The sequence below is a fragment of the Drosophila biarmipes genome, chromosome X (genome assembly GCF_025231255.1).
Source record: "Drosophila biarmipes strain raj3 chromosome X, RU_DBia_V1.1, whole genome shotgun sequence".
Taxonomy (NCBI): Eukaryota; Metazoa; Arthropoda; class Insecta; order Diptera; family Drosophilidae; genus Drosophila; species Drosophila biarmipes.
In genome coordinates, this window is record NC_066611.1 from 18,117,793 (window position 1) to 18,139,747 (window position 21,955).

Consider the following 21,955-nt stretch of genomic DNA (forward strand, 5'->3'; position numbering starts at 1 on the left):
AGGGCATTTATAAGCAAAGTAACTCTATAAAAATCAACTAAAAACGCACCATTTGTACGATATCCATCAAGATATACATACATAATCTTAAAAAACTCACATATTTAAGATTGTAATTGGAAAAAACATTTTAAAATGTTATGAAATTATTATATGTTCTATTTAGTTTCTAATGAAAACTCATCTTATCCACCTGTGGACCCATTTTACACTTTAATACACCATTCATTACATTCTTCACTTCATTTAACACTGAATACAACGTTGTGGCCTTTGTGTGATCATTTGAAAACCCCTTATGGACCCCACTAATGATCTCCCATCCTCTCCAGGTGAATGGCGATGACAGCTGGTTGTACGAGGACATACAGCTGGAGCGCGGCAACTCCGGATTGGGATTCTCCATTGCCGGCGGCACGGATAATCCGCACATCGGCACCGACACCTCCATCTACATCACCAAGCTCATTTCCGGCGGAGCAGCTGCCGCCGATGGACGGCTGAGCATCAACGACATCATTGTGTCGGTGAACGATGTGTCCGTGGTGGATGTGCCACATGCCTCCGCCGTGGATGCCCTCAAGAAGGCCGGCAATGTGGTCAAGCTGCATGTGAAGCGAAAACGTGGCACGGCCACCACCCCGGCCGCCGGATCGGCGGCTGGAGATGCCCGGGACAGTGCGGCCGGTGGGCCGAAGGTCATGGAAATCGATCTGGTCAAGGGCGGCAAGGGATTGGGCTTCTCCATAGCCGGCGGCATTGGCAACCAGCACATCCCCGGCGACAATGGCATCTATGTGACCAAGCTGATGGACGGCGGGGCGGCGCAGGTGGACGGGCGTCTGTCCATCGGGGACAAGCTGATTGCAGTGCGCACCAACGGGGTGGGTGAAGTCATAATATTGCGGCTGTATACCCTTATCTAACTTGAATTTCTTGACTTAAATCCCCGACAGAGCGAAAAGAACCTGGAGAACGTAACGCACGAACTGGCGGTGGCCACGCTGAAGTCGATCACCGACAAGGTGACGCTGATCATTGGGAAGACGCAGCACCTGACCACCAGTGCGTCCGGCGGCGGCGGTGGAGGACTCTCGGCCGGCCAGCAGTTGTCGCAGTCGCAGTCGCAGCTGGCCACCAGCCAGAGCCAGAGTCAGGTCCATCAGCAGCAGCATCCGACGCCGATGGTCAACTCGCAGTCGACAGGTGCGCTAAACAGTGTGGGACACACGGTTGTCGATTCACCACCAACACCACAAGCAGCAGCAGCATCTGCCACTGCGTCAGTCATTGCAAGCAACACCACAGTCACCACAGTCACAGCCACAGCCACAGCCACCAACAGTAGCAGCAAGTTGCCGCCATCGCTAGGCGCTAACAGCATTAGCAATAGCAACAGCAATAACATCAGCAACAGCAACAGCAATAGCATCAACAACAACATCAACAGTAGCAGCAGCACGACGGCAAACGTTGCAGTTGCGGCTGCAACACCAGCAGCAGCAGCAGCAGCAACTCCACCCGCCTCCTTCTATAACAATGCTTCCATGCCCGCCCTGCCTGTCGAATCCATTCAAACCAACAACCGATCCCAATCACCCCAGCCGCGCCGTAAGCGATTGATTTGTTTATTATTTAACCGCTCTTCTGTTGTAATTAATATGTATATATGCTCATCGGTGACCCGGTCGAGGGTGTTTATCGGAGGTCCTGCGATCTCCTCGAATAAATGCGCTTGCACTGGGTCGCCATCATCGTTCTTTGTTTCCTTCATTTCTCTTCTATAACATTTTAATAAACATTTGTGATTTCCCTATCACTATTTTTATTTGAACTTCCATATTATACCTTTGTTTCCTGTAATCCATAGTTGTACTATTTGTTTCCTTCTATTTACTTTAACAATACTTTCCTGCTTTCATAACTTGATTCATTTTTATTTTCTTTTAAATCCTGCTGTGAATCAATCTCTATTTCGCCCGAATTCTGTGTCACCCCTGAAAAACCGAGAGTTTTATCATTTGAAGAGCTATTTCACTTACTATAATTTTGTTTTTAAATTAGAAATTGAGTTCTTCATTGGTATTGTTTGTATTATTAAAATCATTTTGCGTGTATAAATATTTTTGATCTTTTTAAAGTGCGTTTAGAAGATTTTTGTATAGTAAAGCCACTGAAGAAAGGTTTAGGAGGTCTAACGCAAATATTAGCTCCAATACTTAATAATTTGAGTTATGTATTTATTTTCCCATTGAATCCTTCATCAGTACTGTTTTTATTATATTCTTTTTGGCCTGCTTGAGTGCTTTTGTAAGATTCTTTCGAATAAAGGCACTCAAGATGGGTTTCACGGGGTCTAACGCCTTACTTTTATCCCTCCAAACATGTATTCCCTCCAAATCTTCCCAACTTTTCCCGCAAACTGTGATCCTACCTATTGCTCTTGCTGCTGTGCCAACTAACTTGAGGCCCTAGAAGGGATCGCCCTCATTTTCACACGCTGGAAGCTGCTCCCGCCTCCCCTGTAGTCTCCTCACCGCCATTCTGTGTTGATTTGAGCTACCCGCCCACTAGATTTGTGCCTGTTCTAGAGTTGTGTTCTCAGATCAGACCTCCATAACTGATCGCCCCTCCCCCCAAGATCTCTGTTGACTTGTTGTGCTGTATATTAAGGTGTTAACAATGTTAATAAGCGTTATTGGTGTGCCTGGGATCGTGTATGCCTGTGTGTATAGTGTGTGTTTGTGCTGTGGGGGGCGAAAAGCAAGTGCAATCTTCAGTTTCCGTTCTGTTGTCTTCCGTTTCGGTTTCCGTTTCCGTTCGGCCTCAGTTATTGTCGCAGTCTTTTTTCGTTAACCAGTTTCTTTCTCTTTCTCGGCGCTGCCTGCTGTCTCTGTCCCTTTTGCGTTTGTCTGTCTCTGTCTCTCGCTCTGTCTGGGACTTCTCTGGAGGCGCTGAATCCGCAAGAGATCATTGTACTTCTCAAAGCATTATTAACCGCTCTATATCTCTATCTCTATCTCTCTCTGTCTCTCTATCTCGTTCTTATCTATCTGTCTATCTCTGTCATGTCTCAATAATTATTCCCATTCAATGTGCAACAAAACAAAACAAAAACCAAAAAACCCACGATAAACCTAAACCAAAATCACAAATTTCTGATAACAACCTAGAGCCCGGCTCGCGATATGCCTCCACCAACGTCCTGGCCGCCGTTCCGCCAGGAACTCCGCGCGCAGTCAGCACCGAAGACATAACCAGGTGAGTGTCTGGGTCCCTTCTCTAGTAATTTGGTTGTTATAAGGCCTTGTTTCCCCACACAGAGAACCGCGCACCATCACCATCCAGAAGGGACCCCAGGGCCTGGGCTTCAACATCGTTGGCGGCGAGGATGGCCAGGGCATCTACGTGTCCTTCATCCTGGCCGGCGGTCCTGCCGATCTGGGCTCCGAGCTGAAGCGCGGCGACCAGCTGCTCAGCGTGAACAATGTCAACCTCACGCATGCCACCCACGAGGAGGCGGCCCAGGCGCTCAAGGTGAGAGTCCACAGGATATTCCACATAGAATTTAAATAAATTGATCTGCTATCTCTCCTTCAGACTTCTGGCGGCGTGGTGACCCTACTGGCGCAGTACCGCCCGGAGGAGTACAATCGGTTCGAGGCGCGCATCCAGGAGCTGAAACAGCAGGCCGCCCTCGGCGCCGGCGGATCGGGCACACTGCTGCGCACCACGCAGAAGCGATCGCTGTATGTGCGCGCCCTGTTCGACTACGATCCCAACCGGGACGATGGCCTGCCCTCGCGAGGATTGCCCTTCAAGCACGGCGACATCCTGCACGTGACCAATGCCTCCGACGACGAGTGGTGGCAGGCACGACGCGTCCTCGGCGACAACGAGGACGAGCAGATCGGCATTGTGCCGTCGAAGCGGCGCTGGGAGCGGAAGATGCGGGCTCGGGATCGCAGCGTCAAGTTCCAGGGTCATGCGGCAGCTAATAATAATCTGGATAAGGTGAGTGGGCTTTATACAGCCCGGGAAAGCTTATAGGATTTTGATCAACAACCTTGAGTAACTTTAAATCGTTCTTGTTGTAAAGTTTTAAGCCATTTCTAGAGTTCAGTATGCCTTTTATAATATTAAAGTATTTGTATTTAACTATATTTTCCTGTGCATTTTAGGTAACTGTTATAAATGTTTGCCAGTAAAGGTGTAGGAGATTGATATAATAACGTTTTTGCATTACTTGATTCTTGTAACTTTTAAAGACCCTTACTTATCCCTGATTTTTCTCTTCTTGCAGCAATCGACATTGGATCGAAAGAAAAAGAATTTCACATTCTCGCGCAAATTTCCGTTTATGAAGAGTCGCGATGAGAAGAATGAAGATGGCAGCGACCAAGAGCGTAAGTAGACCAAGTCCAAGGGAAGCCAGCCGCCCGACTTTGTCACAGCCTCTCGATCTTGATCTCGATCGTTTGCTCTTTCACCGGAGAAGGCCAATAATTGGAGAACATCAAGAAGCAACTCAAGTTCAAGGCGTTTTTGGTTTAGTCCTAGGCTTAAGGCTCCAAGACTTTCACTCTGTCGCTTTCTCTACTGAATATCTGGCTGGATGGATGAGCGTGTGTGCTTTAGGGCGGGGTTTGATGACTTGAGTGTGTGCCTGTTTTGACTAGGATAAGAAGATAGATATGTTGTGACACACATCTTTCGTGAAGAGCACCAAAATTTGCACAAAACCTCATTCTCAACGTCCCGGTCCTGTTTCGTTTACAGCAATGGTGATTGTTCTTAGTTAAGCCTTTCATGCCGTGTTAAGATGTTCTTACGTTTTTTAAGTGTGCTTAAATATCATAGATTGCTTTTTTTTAAGACCACTGTTATTTATGGGCATGAAAGGATGCAATTAATGTTGCATACATCACATATTTGTAAAGAATAGTCATCAGAAGCTTAAAGTTATTCATGTCCCATTTTTTTGTATTATTTATCCTGTTCTGAGTTGATGTTTTTCATTTGTTGAAAATAAATTAGATAAATGTTTTGTTTAATGTTTCTGGTTGAGATGTTTTACCCATTGCTCCGTCCCTTTTTTTTCATGTTTTGTTATGCATTTTATATGATTTACATTTCTGTTTATTTCCATATATTTTCCCCACCGAAACCCGTGACGTCCAAACACTCATTTTACGAATCCATCGATGAACCGACGAATCAACCACACTGAAACATCACACAAACTACCACACATTTCCCGTCCCATTCGATGTGCTTGGATGTTGTACTATCTTGTGTGTGCCCCGATCCAAACCGATCCGTTCCCGAACTGTAAACTATGTGTTTAGCCAATGGAGTTGTGAGCAGCACCAGCGAAATTGACATCAATAATGTCAACAACAATCAGGCGAATGAACCGCAACGTAAGTGCCGACGACGTTAGAGGTGGAAATGTTTCGAAACGGAGCCGAAGTCGGCGGTGTACTATATAAATCACGATCTATGCGCTTGTAAATGTATCTCAAGGTGTCAGGGCTTCTCAGATGGTCTAGTCTTGGTTAACAATCACACACACAATACACCTGTAAACGATCTGTACACATTTTAGAGCGTAAGCTATAGTCACACGATCTTACTAACAGTTAGTCCTCGCGGGGAGTTCTATAGATCATGGCCATCATCGTGTATATAATCTTGGATTAAGCTAAAAACAGAAACGTATTTTATCCGAAGACGGTTCTTCAGCGGCAGAGTTGCACGTTCTACACATACGATACATCATCACCAGCCCCATCGAGATGAAACCAAGTTGATTTCGTTCTTTAGTTCATTTCAAAAGCTTTTCTTCCCGCTACTCTCTACTGACAGTACATTAATCTTCTTATCGCTCTTCTCTCTATCAAAAATCGAACTAAAAACTTTGTGTCCAGCTGCTTTCATCAAATATCTACATCACTGCGAACCAAAAACAGTTCTTATAAACCAGAAAATAACTTTTGACTAATTGCCATCTTGTTTCTAACTATAATACATACAGAAATAGATGGAACCTTCAGATGGTTCCGCTGACATTTAAAAATTCTAAATGGTTCTTACAAAGTTACCCATAGTGTCTGGTATAGTAAAAAGATTTGTAAACGATTTTTGAAATGAGACACAAAATTCCGGATATGACTATGGATACCCTTTTGGTAGTTCGGGCTAGGAAGAACCATTTAGGATCATTTTAACCATATAATAATATACATATAATGTTGTGTCCACCCAAATGAACCGATCTCCACCGCTATTCTGTTTTAAACTGACCAAACATATCTCTTTCGATTTCTTCTTTTCCGTTTTCTCTCTTATCTCTTCCCTTTCGGTTTCTCGTTTGTTTTCTCTTCGTTTTCTAGCCTTTATGCTTTGCTACACACAAGACGATGCCAATGCTGAAGGAGGTATGTACTCGATCAGAAGAATTTACCAACTACCAACATATACATATCGATATCTCTACTTATACATAACTATCTATCTATATATCTATATCTGAGTATATCCACTGAACATAAAACAGACGTAACATACCATTTATCGAGTGCTAACTCTTCCATTATGACTTACATCCATAGAAATGCATTTGCTGTAAGAACTAACACAGTCGCAGCTGAAACACATACGATTAACCACTTACCTGCATATATACATACATAACATACCTGTCTACATACATGCATACATCAGAAAACATCACACGTTATTAACTGTAGTTTGGTTATTCGTTGATTCCGTTAGAATTTTCGGGTTCTACGTGCTTTTTATTTTCATTCATCACATCTGTACATCACACTCTATACACGGTACATCACTCTCTATCGCTATAAATACATGTCAGGACTCTCCAAATATACATAGCCCCGTATTCCATATAAAACCGATCCGCAAGACCTTTGCGGACATAAACGGATCGTCCAAACATAACTTTCGAAAGAACTATACCATATGCATGTAAATGTCCATTAAGTGTACACTAAATGTATAAAGGAACTTGAAAAAAAGAACGTAAAATGATGTAAAATCAAATGTACATCAGATTTATGAATAGTTTCCAAAACCTACACTGAACTTTGTACAGGGAGTCCGTACACCAGCCTCCTTAACATCCTATCAAAGATCTTTCAAGGACAAGATCTCTGTATTTAAGGATTTTTCTGTTCGCCTTTTAAGTTGAAACTCTGGATCCCCTGGTTCCCTGGTTCTTTACGTTACAAAGAATATGAATATACGGACATGGCTGACAGAAATCTATAAGAAAACTATACCATTTCGATCTCAACTTGCTGTTCTTTTATTATCCGCTTGTATCACGTCGTGTTTTAATGTTGCCACACTCGATGCGATATATAATGTACATATAGATGTGACTGGAATGGCGTACTTGATGTGAATACAAAACAGATCATCATACAGATACACCACAGCCAACCGAAAGAAAGTTTTGCCCAGACGATTCTCAACTCGGGATGCACACGAATACTCCATACTCGTACACCAAAAAACCAAGAAAAAGGAACTCAACCGAACTCCACTCCCCCATTTTCCTTTTCGAGTTCCATCACTAAAGTATTACTCGTTCTCAGTCAGCCACAGACAGACAGTACAAGACATGAGTAAATGGTGATTTCGATTTCGATTTGTTGTTAATCCTTGATATTTTTCTTGTTCTTCTTTTACATTTAACCCCTGTGTGTGTGAACTACTTTGAATTCTTGTGTTGTTTGCCTACTACTCAACTACTACCAACAACAACAACAACGACTACTACTACTACTTCTACTTCAACAACAACGACATCAACAACTACTTCCGTTCGAATCTACTACTATTCTACCACTATGTCTGCTACTGTAACTGACGCAACGTCACATCTCCATATCTCTCGCTGTTTCCGAATATATATAATATATAATATAATGTTTCCGAATATATAATATATATATATATATATCTGTGATGGAACCGCACCGAAACACATACATCCTTTGATTTGTTCTTTGTAAACCTGTGTTTAACTCACGAATTTCTCTCTTGTTCCAAATACACACAATCCCATGCCACACATATATCAATATTCTCGCTAATATATAAATATTTAACTTCTCAAAACCAAACCGAAACCAAAACCAAAACAACCAACCAAACCAAACCAAACCGATCAAAAATCAATCCAACAATATGACCACCGATATAAATCTCTATATGTATACATATATATTTGTTATAACCATGCGCTCACGAACTGCGACAACGACCAACTACTAAATTCTTCTAAATCTGCGCCCAACAACACTATCGACTAATCACTGCTCAGGCGAGATTATCTACAGGGTGGAGTTACCCGATATGGAGCAGATAACTCTGATCTACTTGGAGAATAATGATGCTGACTATCGTAAGTCGAGCATCTGAACAACCAACAATCACAAAAAAATAAACCAAAAAACAAAATCCAACAGCAACAAAAAAAAAAAACAAGCAACAAGTCTCTTCTCTTTTTGTAATACTAGTAAAAGTTACAACAAAGCTTATGTTTTCTTCTACCTAAAAAACGAAAGAATGAAAGTTAAATATTTAGTTATAAATACAAAGAAACAAAATTTTGCAAGATCAATTCCTCTTGGTTATATTTTTCGTTCTTTCCTTGATTTCTGCCTATCTCTTGCTTTGTCTCTCACTCATGCTGTCTCACTCCATCTCTCTAGCTCTCTCTCTCTCTGCTAGACATCTATCTCTATCGCGTTTTGTCCCTAGAGAATACGTTTTGAAGATAACTTCCCGTAGGGCTTTCAGTAGATTTCGTCAACTCCTCACTTTCTTTCGTTACTTTCATTTCGTATATCAGAGTATTAACTAGGATAAGCCTAAAACTCTCTCTTCTTGCAAGTAGAACGATATTTTTTATACTGGCAGAGAAAATTCATTGTTACGATTACTAGAGTATGTATATTTTTGCAGACCTTGCATATAGTGCATACAAACTGTCTTCAGAACCATCCATCAAAACTTCCTGGACACACCACTTAAGCCCTACATATTTTTGATTCTTAGACCTTTTGGTTTGTTTATGAGTTCTTAAACTGTTGTGAATTGTTGATAGTTGCGTAGAATCGAATGATGATAGCAAATTTTGTGAATCCACCAAGAAACACACAACGGACACACTCACATCCTGTATCGTTTGCCTATTCCTTTCAATTGGTTGCCACATTGCGTAGTATCACCCGATCAATAACAGAAAAGTTGACCCATGGATCGCCCCAAGATCTGAACCACCCCCCCCAAATGAGCTGAGCTTAGAGCATAGTTCTGTGTCCCCCTGCCTGGATAGTTGTTTGTCCCCGTCCTCTCCCCAGTTAGCTAGAACACACTCACCTTGCCGACACACATCTGTCCATATAGAGATATGTATATAGATTACTGAACCGATTCCAATTCAGTTGGTTTGCTGTTGTTTTTAATGTATTGCTCGTGTCGTGTCTTTTTGCATGTGCCCGCCCCCCGAACCACCGCAAAAATTGTTTCTATTCGAGAAAGAAAATATCAGAAAGAACCACCCCCCCACAAAAAAGAATATAAATATGTGTCTTAGAGTTCTGAGATATTTGTGAATTAATTGCGGGTTTCAAGCTGAAATCCAAATCCGAACGAAAACCAAACCCAAACTGAAACTGAAATAAAGGAATTGTACAAATCGAGGGAGTTTTATTTGCCTTAATCGAACAGTTGTTAATCCAACCCGTAGCACTCAACGCACGTGTGTCTGTAAATGAGTCCCAAAAAGAGTTGATCCGAGTGAGTTCTACAAAGCGCCAAGTGAGTAAAACCCCGCAAACCCCCTGGTGACGAGAAGGTGCGACCTCAAGAGCCAAAGAAAAATCACCCATAACTGGGTTCGACCAACGCCCAGATAACCACTAAGCTAGTTCTAATGATCTGAACATAACTCTACACTCACTCATCACAATCGACACACAGATTTGATTCATGTTGTCCAAGTTTTTGTGTGCCATGTATGTATGTAAGATCATGATGTCATGTATGTAGTATGTTTCCAAGTAAGACACCGCCCAGTGTGCCCACTGTCTGTTGACTGTTTGCCCGTAGATCGCCTGCTCTATGTCCACTTAGTCATCATTTCTACTCGTAATCCTGTGTATCCTATGTCCACTGCATACCTAAGTGTAGAAGCTTGGTTACCATATATCACGTATTGCATTTACATTTAGACTTTCGGTTTCTATCCTAAGTTTGATATCATTTCATTGTGTACTTTACGTTTTAAGTGACTTATGCTTAGGAACCTTGATTGAGCATTGATCCCTGTTGCCTTAGAATGTTTCCTTTGCTCGATTTATAAGTTTGCCGCCCAGAACAGTGAATGCTGGATAAGTGAAACATAACTTGACGAGTATTTGCCGGTATCTCGAACTTTTATTTTGCAAAATTCAATCTCTGTACATTCTTGTGAGCGAGAGCTTAAACTAAACAAACCTAACTTAGAGATACGAATTCTACCCACTTTTCCCCCTTAAACCGTAGAGAGCCACTGCCAACTAGCTGAAATTAACCAACTCTAACTCCTACTGACTTGCCTGGATCTCTTTTGATACTTACGACCCAGTTAGAGCTTAGATCAAAATAGATATTTGTTTTGTAGAGCCCCCGCCCCGAGAACCCAAGTTGAATTCTGTAAAGAAATCCCACCCACCAACCCATTTTCCCCCTGGTTCCCACTCATTTAGAACACTTTGCGATGACGTAGAGCACCTGCACGCCAAGGTCCTAATCCAAGTGCTTAACCTACTTTCCAGCTTCCGAGGAGAACGTGCTGTCCTACGAGGCCGTGCAGCGCCTGTCCATCAACTACACGCGCCCGGTGATTATCCTGGGGCCGCTGAAGGATCGCATCAACGATGACCTAATATCGGAGTATCCCGACAAGTTCGGCTCTTGTGTGCCACGTAAGTGGAGCCCTCTTCATTTTGGTTTAACTTAAATTCCAACTGATGTGTATCTTCCTTTCCCGCAGACACCACCCGACCCAAGAGGGAGTACGAGGTGGACGGTAGGGACTATCACTTTGTGTCCTCTCGCGAGCAAATGGAGCGGGATATCCAGAACCATCTGTTCATCGAGGCGGGCCAGTATAACGACAATCTGTACGGCACCTCGGTGGCCAGTGTGCGCGAGGTGGCGGAGAAGGGCAAGCACTGCATCCTGGACGTGTCCGGGAATGCCATCAAGCGCCTCCAGGTGGCCCAGCTGTATCCCGTAGCCGTGTTCATCAAGCCCAAGTCGGTGGACTCAGTGATGTGGGTTTCCCAGACTTACCTAGCTGCAGAGGAATCCTAACTAATCATTGTTTATTACCCCCAGGGAGATGAATCGTCGCATGACGGAGGAGCAGGCCAAGAAGACCTACGAGCGGGCGATTAAAATGGAGCAGGAATTCGGCGAATACTTTACGGGTAAGTAAAGATAATATTTAAAGTTTGAAAGCATGCTAATAATCCTTTAATTCGCCCTCCCAATAGGCGTTGTCCAGGGCGACACCATCGAGGAGATCTACAGCAAAGTGAAATCGATGATTTGGTCCCAGTCGGGACCAACCATTTGGGTACCTTCCAAGGAATCTCTATGACCAACAGCCACCACAACTTGGACACTGCCGCCTCGAGTTCGATGCCGACCGGTCTCGAGATCAACAACAGGAGCAACTGGAGCAGCAGCGGCAGCCACAAATCAGCAGCCGCAACAGAAGACGCCGCACTGATGATGCATCACAGTAACAACCGAAACAGCAACAGCAACAACCATAACAGCAACAACTACTACAACAGCAGCAGCCACAGCAACCACTAAAACAACACTACGACTGACAACGACGGGCAACGGAAACGGAAACGGATCGACGGACCTACAAACCTGACCACAGACAATGAAATTTATATTGACGCAGCCGCAGCAGCCAACTTAATGTAGCAAATTGTCCAAAGCAATTTTATTTGGATGCACTCATTGATGTACGGTCAGGTGAACGTACACACAAACGTACATCCCAGCAGCTAGACAAGGACGGAGAGCTAAGCATTTGGTATTTGGCATCGTAGAGGGTTATGAGATACGAGATGGGAGATGGAAGATATGAGGGTGTTCAAACTGAAGCGGACAAAGGTGTATAGTTTTTAGTTAGAACAAAGTTGGATATAAACAAAAGAAGCGAAATATAATATATATATACATATATACACACACCACTTATATAGACTAAGATCCGATTATAAAAAGCATAGAGTCGAGCGCAGACGAGGGCTTTAAGGAGTTCGTTAAGCGCTAGAGTGTTGTTTGTTTATGTTGATGTTTATATACGAGAGCCAAGAGTTATAGCGAGTTAGTTATGTTGACGATAATGTGTTTTTTGATATATATTGATCTATATGAATATGTAAACATGCAGGCACAGGCAGGCACCCACCACCCAGGCACACCGATCTTTTTGGGGGTGCTGGTGATGTGGTTAACTTTAAGTACGACAATGTTTAGTAGCTGACTACGAATAATGACGACGACGACGGGACGCAGATGCGGATGCGGACGCGGTTACGGTTGCGGATCTAGCGGATAGTCAGAGCATGACGATAACGATTTACGATTACGATCTAATGATAATGATAATATGTATTGATGAAATATCGAAGCTAATGACGATGAGAGATGAGATGAAGAACGTTGGTGCATTTGTTGTTAGATGTATGTAATTTTTCCCACTCGCCTTTGCCTAAAAGCAACACAAACGTAAAACCAAGAAGAACTCTATATAAAAAAGTGAATCAATAAACATGCGTACGATAAATACTAGAAACTAGCGGAAAAGTTGCATATACAACCATAGACATTCATTCACACATCTACTTACTAAATATATCTGTACCATTTAGCCTATAGTCCGCAAGAGATCGTCGAAACAAAGTCATTTTACTATATAAATATACACGAAACACCCGCATAATGTAAACTACGGCAGCAACCGATTGGAATGCAAAGAGACGGAGGAACGGAATTTGTTGTCGCGTTGATTTAAATCTATATGAGTAAAATATTGTATATTTAACGATCTATAAAACAAATATAGTATGTAGATAATACACACGAACCCATTCAAGCATACATGGATTACCGATGCGGTCTAATTTTATACACACAAAAACACACACACCCACAAGACAATTCGAATTGCAAAGGCAAATAAATAAATGAATAAGGAAGCGGAAGCGGAAGTGGCGAGGAAGAGGAAGAGGCAGAGCTGGAGATGAGATCAACTCAAATTAGCTAACTAAACATGTATTTGCTGATTAATTTATGTAAACCAATCTACGATTTGTAGCCAACGCACAGAAAGCAAAACACATTCGAAATTTGTTCGAAAAATTTAGCAAAATTCAAGTTGAGTGTTAACATTATTGTGCATATAAATACTATTGTTTCCCCTACTCAGACCATCTCTCTTGCTCCCTATCCTAATACTTCTTGAGACATATATTTTTTTTTTATATACATTTTTTTGTAAATTGCAAAAACGTCGACGACGCCACAGCAGCTGCAGCTATGGATATTATTTCAAAAATATATACACATAACTATTATACAAATAAAGTAAAAACAAATTGATTATAATTTTCACAATGTATGCGCCGAGAGCATTGTTATATTTAATAAACAATCCTAAAGCAAAAATGGGACAAACAATTAAAACAAAATAACAACTATTCGAATAATTTCCACTCTAAGCGAAAGAAAAACAAAAAACAAAAAGAAGCTGAACCCTAAGTGTAATAAACGAGATACAAATCGAACTTCTTAATCAATTTGATACATCCAACTAGCGTACGAAGGCATTGCATTAACTAACATTAAACATAGACGACGAGGTGAGGAGTTAACTATAGATAACCGCTTAACAGGGTGCGCCCCACGTCTTTTGGGTAACTATTCGTAGCAAGTGATCTTTTTTTTCGCTCAAGCAACCGGAAATACTATTTAAACGAGGGGGAAGGCCTTTTTCCAAGCGGTTCTTCCGACAGGCGCCAAGCCCCTTCAAAAAACACAAATTCGAATCACTTTTCCAACTAGCCTTAGATTTTACTAACATGAAACCCTCGAGAACTAACTATCAAGCAATTATCAACTAGATAAAGAAAATATATTACAATTAGAGCCAGGAGTGCTGCCGAGAGCGGGGGAGTTTCTTTGTCAAAAAAAAAAAAAACGAAAAAAACCGAAACCGAAACCGAAACCCATTCGTCCCAGATGATAATGATATATGATGTATAATCCTATCCACTACACACACGCGCGCGCATACAAAGCATGGGAAAGCGTTTCATCAAAATTGTGCCTTTTCTTTTTGTTGTTGTTGTTGTCGAATCGAATATCGAGTATCGATGATCGGTGATCGAATATCGAATATCGATGAAAATATACACACACATAGACACATGTACGGGCAAGCTTTCGTATGGTTTCCGCTCACACTTACATTTACATCCCGTTTACATCACACTTACATTTACACTTACATCTTGACCCACTGCCACCCCCATGAAAATGCAATGGTTTTTGCTAGTCATACACCTACGAAAAACGAAGAAAAAAAGAAAGAAAAAGAAACCTTAGCCTTAGCGATGAGTAAAGAAAGTAAATCAAATTCAATTTTGTTGAAGTTCGCGTATGGATCGGCAGTAGAGCTAGTATATGTGCTATTTACGCTAGTGCAAAAGAAGATGAAAGAGTTGAAGAATTGGGTTGATATATATGGGCAGAACACACGAGAACACCCAACATATGTACAATACTCATGTTCATGTGCGAGAAGAAAATTGGAGACCCCATTCGGCCTCAAAGCGTTTTCATTATGTATTATGTCAAATGTAATTTGTTCATCAGCAGATGAAACACTCGCCCACACCCCAAAAACACACTCGAAATAAACCGTAATAAAAATACGTAATCATATGGCTTGGATTTTTATTGAGGTTTTTTCAGGAACCCTTTGATTTTTACCTATAAATATATTTTTACAAATTCCGCACAGTGCAAGGGATGCTAAAAGTGTAAACTTTTTGTAGCACACTTTTCAGCATGCAGCCAAAACTCAATCAGAAAGCAATATTTGAATAATATTTCTTATTACTTTTTATTTTTAAAATCATATTGAAAATGTTTAAATATTGAAAGGCCTTGAATAATAGTTTTTATTTGTCCGAGCAGGCCTCTGATTTACAGTCGTTGAGTTCGTTTCCCCACATTAAGTAATGGACTCAACTGACTAAATACCCATGTGAAATTCGGTCTCAAAATTGTTCTTCCGTTCTCCCCTTTTTTCTTTGTGCATTTCAATTAAAGTCGCGCCGACTTCAGTCAGCAATGGCACATACCATCAAATTGGAGTGGATAAGGAGGATCCTGAGCTCATCCGGCTCCGGGCAGAGCCGCCTAATTCGTAGGTTTCAATGGCCGGTGGACTATAAAGATTGTGGTTTATACGTAAGTTGTATACCCTCCAGATGATGCGGCTAGGACGCGGATCTGCAACCAGGGACCCTTGAGGCGACTGATGCGTCTGATCAGGAACAGCTCGGGCACGGCCTCCGGCGGCAATGAGCCGTGGAAGGTGGGAAGGAAGCCCCAGAACCCGGGGGAGCCAAGCACCGAACGACCATCACCTTTCAGGGTCAACACATCCCCAAATGGTACGTTAAAAAAAAAATAAAACTATTTTTACTATACATTTTATTTTATTATTTTTTGAATATTAGTAGAGATAATTCAATATTAAATATTAATACAGATATATAATATAATATATATTAAACTAAATATTAATTCAAACAATATACTGTTAAATATTAATTGCTTTTTAATACATATACATTACTAACCATTAAATCAAATATTTATACAGCTGACATAAATACGTAAAACAGCTAAACTATCTTCCATTTCCACAGCTCATATGGTAAGTATGCACCCTCTGGTCAAGGGTCAGGACAAGAAGCGCCTGCCCTTCGAAAAATCGGCCACCATGAGGTCGCACAGCGCGCTGAGAAGGGGGGAGCAGCTGGCGAGGACCCTGCGATCGCAGGATACCAGCGGCAGGCCCGGGTCAAGGTCCACCATTCCACTCAAGATCCTCGAGATGGTGCAACGGGAGCGCAGGCTGACGGGTCACCCGCCCAGGGATCGCAGAATCTCCGCGCAGATTGACTCGATGAGGACCAGGAACATGGAGAGGATGGTGCGTGAATCGCAGGCCAGGCTTCTGACCGGGCGGGTCAAGGAGCTCTTTGGAAGACAGGAAGAAAAGGAGGTGGAGAGGAAGAAGTTGGACGTTGAGTCCTTTGTGCCCGAGCCCAAGATCGCGAAGGAGAATCGGAGCAAGCTGGAGGTCAGGGAGGTGGTGGACCTGCTGAAGAGGGCCATTTCCCTGGCGCTCTTCAACCACAAGCGGCGGGTCGAGGTCGTGGACGTGAAGGTCTCCCGGATGCAGACCAAGCTGGAGTGGAACGCCAGCTCCATGGAGACCCTGGCCAAGGACATGGATCGCTCCCTGCAGACCACCCACGCTTACCACATGCGAGTGCGCTGTGCCATGGTCCTGAGCGCCAGGAAATCGCCAAGACCGGAGGCCACGAAGGCAAACTGCCAGGAAATGGCCAGCAATCTCATCCAGGAGGAGCAGAGGCGTCTGGACACATTGAGGGCGGAGAGGGTTCCGTTGAAGCTGCCGCAGGATGACCTAAAACTGGAGAACATCGTGAAGAAGCTTGCTTGCCCAGTGACCTCGGCCGAAGCAACGGACTTGGACATTAACTCGCCAAATTGTCCCAAATCTTTTTTCACAAAAGTCGCTGACAATCCGGAAAATAACTTCCCAATAGACTTCGTCGAAAATCCAGACGTCTTCTCCCACATATCCAAGCCGCTGATAAAAAAGTAGTGCAGTATATCCAATAAAGGAGCTTCGGAACACTGAATTCGAATTTTAGGAATTGATACCATTACAAAAGTATTCGATATTTGAGTTTTTATGGCTTAATCACATTTTATAAATATTTTCTAGGCTTGAAAAAATATAATAAAATCGATTAAAAATAGTAATAATTCGATTTCCTCCCATAATTAATTTTCATTGTAATTTAAAAATTCGATATTACAATTTGTATGGCTTAAACACATTTTATAATTATTTTTTAGGCTTGAAAAGATATAATAAAATCGATTTAAAATATTAAAATTTAGAAATTATCCCACAATTATTTTGATTTTATGGCTTACTCACATTTTATAAATATTTTCTAGGCTATACAAAAAATGTATTATAATTCTATTTAAAATATTACTTATTAAATTGCTTCCCACAATTTATTTTGTTTGTAAAACTATACACTTAGCTTACTTCTCCCTCATTTCATAGCCATCAGAACTATTGTTTGTTTTGACTTCATTACAGATCCTTTCCCCTTAGATTATGCTTTCAATTAACTAAAGTGCTGATAGAATGGCGATTACAGCGTTGAAGCGGTCGAAATTCCGGGGACATAGCCCATCTGGATGATAATAATGCCGTAGGACAGACTGCAGCTAATCAGGGCGAAGGCACATCGCATGTCCATCCTGAACATCCCCAGCACCTTGTTCTCCGGCGATGCCCGTCTGATGGCTCGTCTCAAAAGGGACATTTCCCACTGAAAAATAAATATTATTTGGTGAGTAAATTGCAAAATATGAGAAAATGGCAAGTAATATTGCTTTCGGCCCTAAGATTAAACATAAATTGATTATATTATATTTTGGGAAATTTTTTAAGATCTGTATTATTTTATATTATACATATATAATGATATTTAAATAAATATAATTATTTCAAGGGGTTTTCGGTATTAGTTAAATTGTTTATAAAATATGTTTTCTTAAAAAAAATTGATGGGTAAAATGTACCAATATACATAGATAGTTTTTAATATTTTTAAATAAAAACTTTATTATACTATATTAGATATAGTTTTTTTTATAGTTTTTGACAGAAACTATTCCGTTGGAAAACTTTACCATTATTTTATTTAATTTTTGTATATTTATTTGTATTATTATTTATTATATTTAATTATTTTCTCTATTCCATGCTGTTCCCTCACCTGTCTGTGGGCCGCCTTGCCCTCCACATCCCGCCGCTGGAGTCGTGGACTGGCGCAGACTCGGTTCTCCTCCGCCACCAGGTGCTCACAGACGATCTGCAGGAGCAGGGCGTCGCCCAGGATGACCAGGAAGGAGATGGCGGCGAGTAGGATCTTAATGCAGTAGGTTCGCATGCCCAGCGAGTCCTTCCGCTGGACGATGATGGCGTAGCCCAGGTAAATAGTGCCCGTGTTGAAGTATAGCTGAAAGAACAAGGTGCTGGCCACCAGCCAGGCGAACATCCGATGGACCCGCCGCCCAATCGCCAGCAGGCGCTCCTGCCGGCGCAACTGCTCCATGAGCTGGCCATAGGATGCCTGCTTCCGCTGGCCATTCAGACGCAGTGCCTCGCTCAGGCCGAGGAGCAGCAGGATATAGACCGCCTGGACTGAGTCCCGGGCCAGGGAGTTGTAGATGAAGTACAGATTGGCGAAGATGTCGCTCGCTTCGAAGGTTCGCATGTCCCAAATCAGGAGCACGCTCAGCGCAAAGTTGAAGTTGTGCACAAGGTTGTGGATCTTGAGCAGGAACGCCTTGCAGTAGAAGCGACTGGGCTCCTGGTGGTCCAGCTCCTGGTCCAGAATCTCGGAGACCTCGTTGTACGCCTGGCACACCTCTCGTTCCCGGAGCACTCGCATCAAGGTCTGAACTAGGAGCGCCACCATCTGCACTCGTATGTTGCTGTCGGACATCTTAAAAAATACGTGATAAATTTATATTCTTAGATTAAAATGTTCTTTTTAAACGTTATTATTTCCTTGAATTTTAGAATTTGTATAATAAAAAAAATGTTTTTATAAATTTAAAAAAGATAAAATGAAATTATAAGTTAACTAATTTAAATAAACTAGAAAATAATTATTTATATTATTATCTTTATCTTTTATTTACCTTGAACTTTGGACTCATTACAGCATGGATATATATATAATATTATACTTAACTTTGCTCACCTGAACCACGAATCCTTGCCTCCTAAAAGTGCCCTCTGCGAAATACGTTGAGGCGTAGATATAGTAGACGTAGAACAATACCAAATTGACGGCCATTGTGAGCCAGCTGTAGGTCTGCAAAAGCCGGGAGTGGACCAGGCGCCGCCGGCTGAGACTGTAGAAGTGGCTGGTCAGTCCCAGGACCAGGAGCACTCCCATCCAGAAGCGCAGAGCCCTCCGGCACCACCTGGCGGCTCGCATTGTGGCCAGCAACTGAATGTATCCACCATTAAGGAGCCATGGCTCGTCCCGAAAGGAATTCACCGACCACCTCTCGAAGGTCTTATCTGAGCAAACAACAGACCATTGAACTGCTATCTTCAAAGGACACGCCCTGTCCCTTTTCCATCGGGAAGCCCTCTTCCATTAGCATTCATCTTTTATTCTGTTTCATAACCTACCTCACATTAAAATGGGTTGTAAGGTTATGATGACAGTTCATATAAGTATGGTTTATATTATGTATTAGTAGATATTACAAATATTTAAATTATCCCTTTTTTAAAGGCGTTTAAAATAAGTGAATGCATGCATTGGGTATAATTGAATTGTATTGTTGAAGTGAAGTGTTTCTCCTTAAACTTATAGTTCGTTAAATTCGGATTCGATCATTTCTTTTTATGTTGCCTACTTTTTAGGATTTCTTGCGCAAATAGAGATCAAACTGCACCAGAGTTATGAAATAGGAGAAGGCGGTGACAGCGATGAGGTATACCAATCGGCGATCCAGGTGTAGAAGGCCGCAGAGCATCGGCGGTTGGTAGTTGAGTAGCTCCAAGGAAAGGTGTTCTATCTGTAAAATAATAGTTCTTCCAATAAACCATATACCTTAAGAAATACCTAAGCATATATTCTAAAAACAAAAGTACCAATGGGTATATTATTTATTTTTACAAAATAATTCTAATAGATCGTTAATTTGTATATACCTTTCAAATATTTATAAAAGGTAATGAGCTTAAGAAAATGCATATTATATATAAGATAAATTCCTATTCCAATTCGAGAAAGCTCCTATTTAATTGAAAATTTTAGAGGTTTATTATCCGGGTGCCTTACAATCTCGTTTAGGCACCTAAAAGCATGCAACAATGTATCTTAACGCCAAAATCATATGTAGGAACCTAAAAGTATGCCACAATGTATCTTAAACTCAAAAGGGCGATGAAAACATCAAGAGGAAGGTCCCTTACTCACTGCATACTTTTTGGCACCTCAAATTAAAAATAAAAGAGTTTTGAAGACTAGGTACCTAGGAACCCTACCCACTATGTCCGATACCTACCTCCCTGGTCAGCCGCTCATCATGCGCCGGTGGCTCTGCGAATCCCCGCATGGTCAGCGCCACGCCCTCCAGCTCCAGCTTGATGTGCTCGTTGATCAGGGCCACGATGTAGGTGTCTATGTAGAAGCCGGTGGCGTAGACCGAGCCCACGATCACCGGGTAGCTGACCTCCTCCAGCGACTGCTTGGCCAGCATGTGGAACAGGGTGTAGAAGTTGGTCAGGTTGTTGATGAGCGTGCTCAGCATGAGGCCGATCAGCTGGAACTGGTGCATGCGGAAGCTGTCCTTCTGCAGCTCGTGGATCTCCCGGCACCGCCGCCTCAGCTCCTCCAGGCGATCGCTGAGCTCGCAGCAGCGATGGAGGAGCATTCCGCCGGGCCTAAGCCGGTCCATCTCCTCCCTGAGCGCTGCCAACTGCAGGTTGAACTGCCTGTAGTACTTGAGCACCGAGGCGTTGATCCAGTAGCAGTAGTCCGCCATGTTCTCCGTGTAGTTCCACAGCACGAAGGCGTAGATGGCGAAGTGCACCCGCACCTGGCTCACGGAACCCTTCTCGCCCTCGCCGTACTGGGCGAAGATGCCGCACACCTGGATCATCATCATCAGGTTGATCAGGCAGAACTTGAAGTACATGAAGAACTCGAAGGGTTTCTTCGGCTCCCGCGGAGCGTTCTGGAACTCCCGCTCCAGGTGCATCCGCTGCAGCGTGCAGCGCTGGTTGATGGCCACGAAGTGCACGGTGTTGGCCACATAGGTCACAATCACGGTGGCGTACTTGATGGCCGTGTTGGCGAAGCTCACGTAGAAGAGCAGCTGCAAGCGGCGGTCCAGGGTGTCGGTCAGGGTGCGGAAGTGGTAGCAGAAGTAGCCGGGCAGCACCACAATCAGCAGCAGGCTGAACAGGTGGCCCCACAGGATGAGGAGCACCTTGATGCCGCGCTTCAGGGCCCGCTGGGGGATGTAGTCGATGATCACCTGGCCGTAGATCAGGGCGTACACATGGCCGTACTGGTAGAACTTGATCTCGTGCCGCTCCCAGAAGCTCCGCTCATCTGGCGAGGTCATTCCGGGTCCACTTTGCCCAGCAAACTGAGCAGCGCCCAGGTTTTTTTTTTCGGTTTGCGTGTTTTGGGAAATGAAATGGCCAACGGGAGTGGCAGAGCCAGCGCCTAATTATTGGAGATGGCCGATACGAAAGGCTCGAAAAGGAGGTGTAAGGTGAAAAACTGCCCTTGGCTGTATTGCCACAAATAGCTCTTGTTTTAATTGATTTATTCATTTTATTTAAAGGTTTTTCGAAAAAAGCTATGGCAATTCAAACAATAGTTTTCAAAAAGTTTCAAAGTTTCAAAAGGCGGGGCAAGCCTACATGATTCTGCCTCAAAATATATTTAAAATATTT

General features: G+C 42.7%; 4 protein-coding genes across 35 annotated transcripts in view; 2 read left to right on the top strand and 2 right to left on the bottom strand.

Annotated features, from left to right (window-relative positions):
- LOC108023354 (disks large 1 tumor suppressor protein) overlaps positions 1 to 15,049 on the top strand; it is a 44,357-nt gene extending 29,308 nt beyond the window's left edge. For 12 of the 32 annotated variants that reach the window (XM_017092710.3, XM_050884756.1, XM_050884757.1 and 9 more), the window contains 13 exons: positions 333 to 884; positions 957 to 1,611; positions 3,174 to 3,261; positions 3,324 to 3,537; positions 3,601 to 4,014; positions 4,304 to 4,406; positions 5,349 to 5,423; positions 6,396 to 6,440; positions 8,354 to 8,434; positions 10,854 to 11,003; positions 11,072 to 11,354; positions 11,419 to 11,510; positions 11,577 to 15,049. In XM_017092710.3, the coding sequence (XP_016948199.1) occupies positions 333 to 884; positions 957 to 1,611; positions 3,174 to 3,261; positions 3,324 to 3,537; positions 3,601 to 4,014; positions 4,304 to 4,406; positions 5,349 to 5,423; positions 6,396 to 6,440; positions 8,354 to 8,434; positions 10,854 to 11,003; positions 11,072 to 11,354; positions 11,419 to 11,510; positions 11,577 to 11,683 (2,859 nt within the window). In that variant the 3' untranslated portion in view covers positions 11,684 to 15,049. Of the gene's footprint in view, positions 1 to 332; positions 885 to 956; positions 1,612 to 3,173; positions 3,262 to 3,323; positions 3,538 to 3,600; positions 4,015 to 4,303; positions 4,407 to 5,348; positions 5,424 to 6,395; positions 6,441 to 8,353; positions 9,738 to 10,853; positions 11,004 to 11,071; positions 11,355 to 11,418; positions 11,511 to 11,576 lie in introns of those variants that run through there. The other 20 variants (XM_017092704.3, XM_017092721.3, XM_017092722.3 and 17 more) reach the window with 12 other exon arrangements.
- Positions 15,050 to 15,315: 266 nt separating this feature from the next.
- On the top strand, positions 15,316 to 17,160 carry LOC108023261 (uncharacterized). Its single transcript, XM_017092543.3, has 3 exons — positions 15,316 to 15,541; positions 15,606 to 15,791; positions 16,050 to 17,160. The coding sequence occupies exons 1-3, from the start codon at positions 15,466 to 15,468 to the stop codon at positions 17,036 to 17,038; spliced, it is 1,251 nt and encodes a 416-aa protein (XP_016948032.1). The 5' UTR covers positions 15,316 to 15,465; the 3' UTR covers positions 17,039 to 17,160.
- Positions 17,161 to 17,574: 414 nt separating this feature from the next.
- LOC108023314 (putative gustatory receptor 10b) lies at positions 17,575 to 19,013 on the bottom strand. Its single transcript, XM_017092617.3, has 2 exons — positions 18,237 to 19,013; positions 17,575 to 17,786 (listed from the first exon to the last, which is right to left on the bottom strand). Exons 1-2 carry the CDS (start codon positions 18,966 to 18,968, stop codon positions 17,607 to 17,609), a joined length of 912 nt encoding a protein of 303 aa, XP_016948106.2. The 5' UTR covers positions 18,969 to 19,013; the 3' UTR covers positions 17,575 to 17,606.
- An 889-nt stretch (positions 19,014 to 19,902) lies between these two features.
- Positions 19,903 to 21,618, bottom strand: LOC108023330 (gustatory receptor 10a). The gene is made up of 2 exons (XM_017092651.1): positions 20,554 to 21,618; positions 19,903 to 20,061 (listed from the first exon to the last, which is right to left on the bottom strand). The coding sequence occupies exons 1-2, from the start codon at positions 21,616 to 21,618 to the stop codon at positions 19,903 to 19,905; spliced, it is 1,224 nt and encodes a 407-aa protein (XP_016948140.1).
- Positions 21,619 to 21,955: the final 337 nt, after the last annotated feature.

Excerpts from the sequence above, each read along its gene's own strand:
- LOC108023261 (XM_017092543.3), top strand. The coding sequence starts at position 15,466 with ATGGCACATACCATCAAATTGGAGTGGATAAGGAGGATCCTGAGCTCA. Across the intron at positions 15,542-15,605 it reads CGGGCAGAGCCGCCTAATTC|ATGATGCGGCTAGGACGCGG; the intron begins GTAGGTTTCAAT and ends TATACCCTCCAG. Across the intron at positions 15,792-16,049 it reads GGTCAACACATCCCCAAATG|CTCATATGGTAAGTATGCAC; the intron begins GTACGTTAAAAA and ends CCATTTCCACAG.
- LOC108023314 (XM_017092617.3), bottom strand. The coding sequence starts at position 18,968 with ATGTCCGACAGCAACATACGAGTGCAGATGGTGGCGCTCCTAGTTCAG. Across the intron at positions 17,787-18,236 it reads GCAAGGCGGCCCACAGACAG|TGGGAAATGTCCCTTTTGAG; the intron begins GTGAGGGAACAG and ends TTTATTTTTCAG.
- LOC108023330 (XM_017092651.1), bottom strand. The coding sequence starts at position 21,618 with ATGACCTCGCCAGATGAGCGGAGCTTCTGGGAGCGGCACGAGATCAAG. Across the intron at positions 20,062-20,553 it reads ATGAGCGGCTGACCAGGGAG|ATAGAACACCTTTCCTTGGA; the intron begins GTAGGTATCGGA and ends ATTATTTTACAG.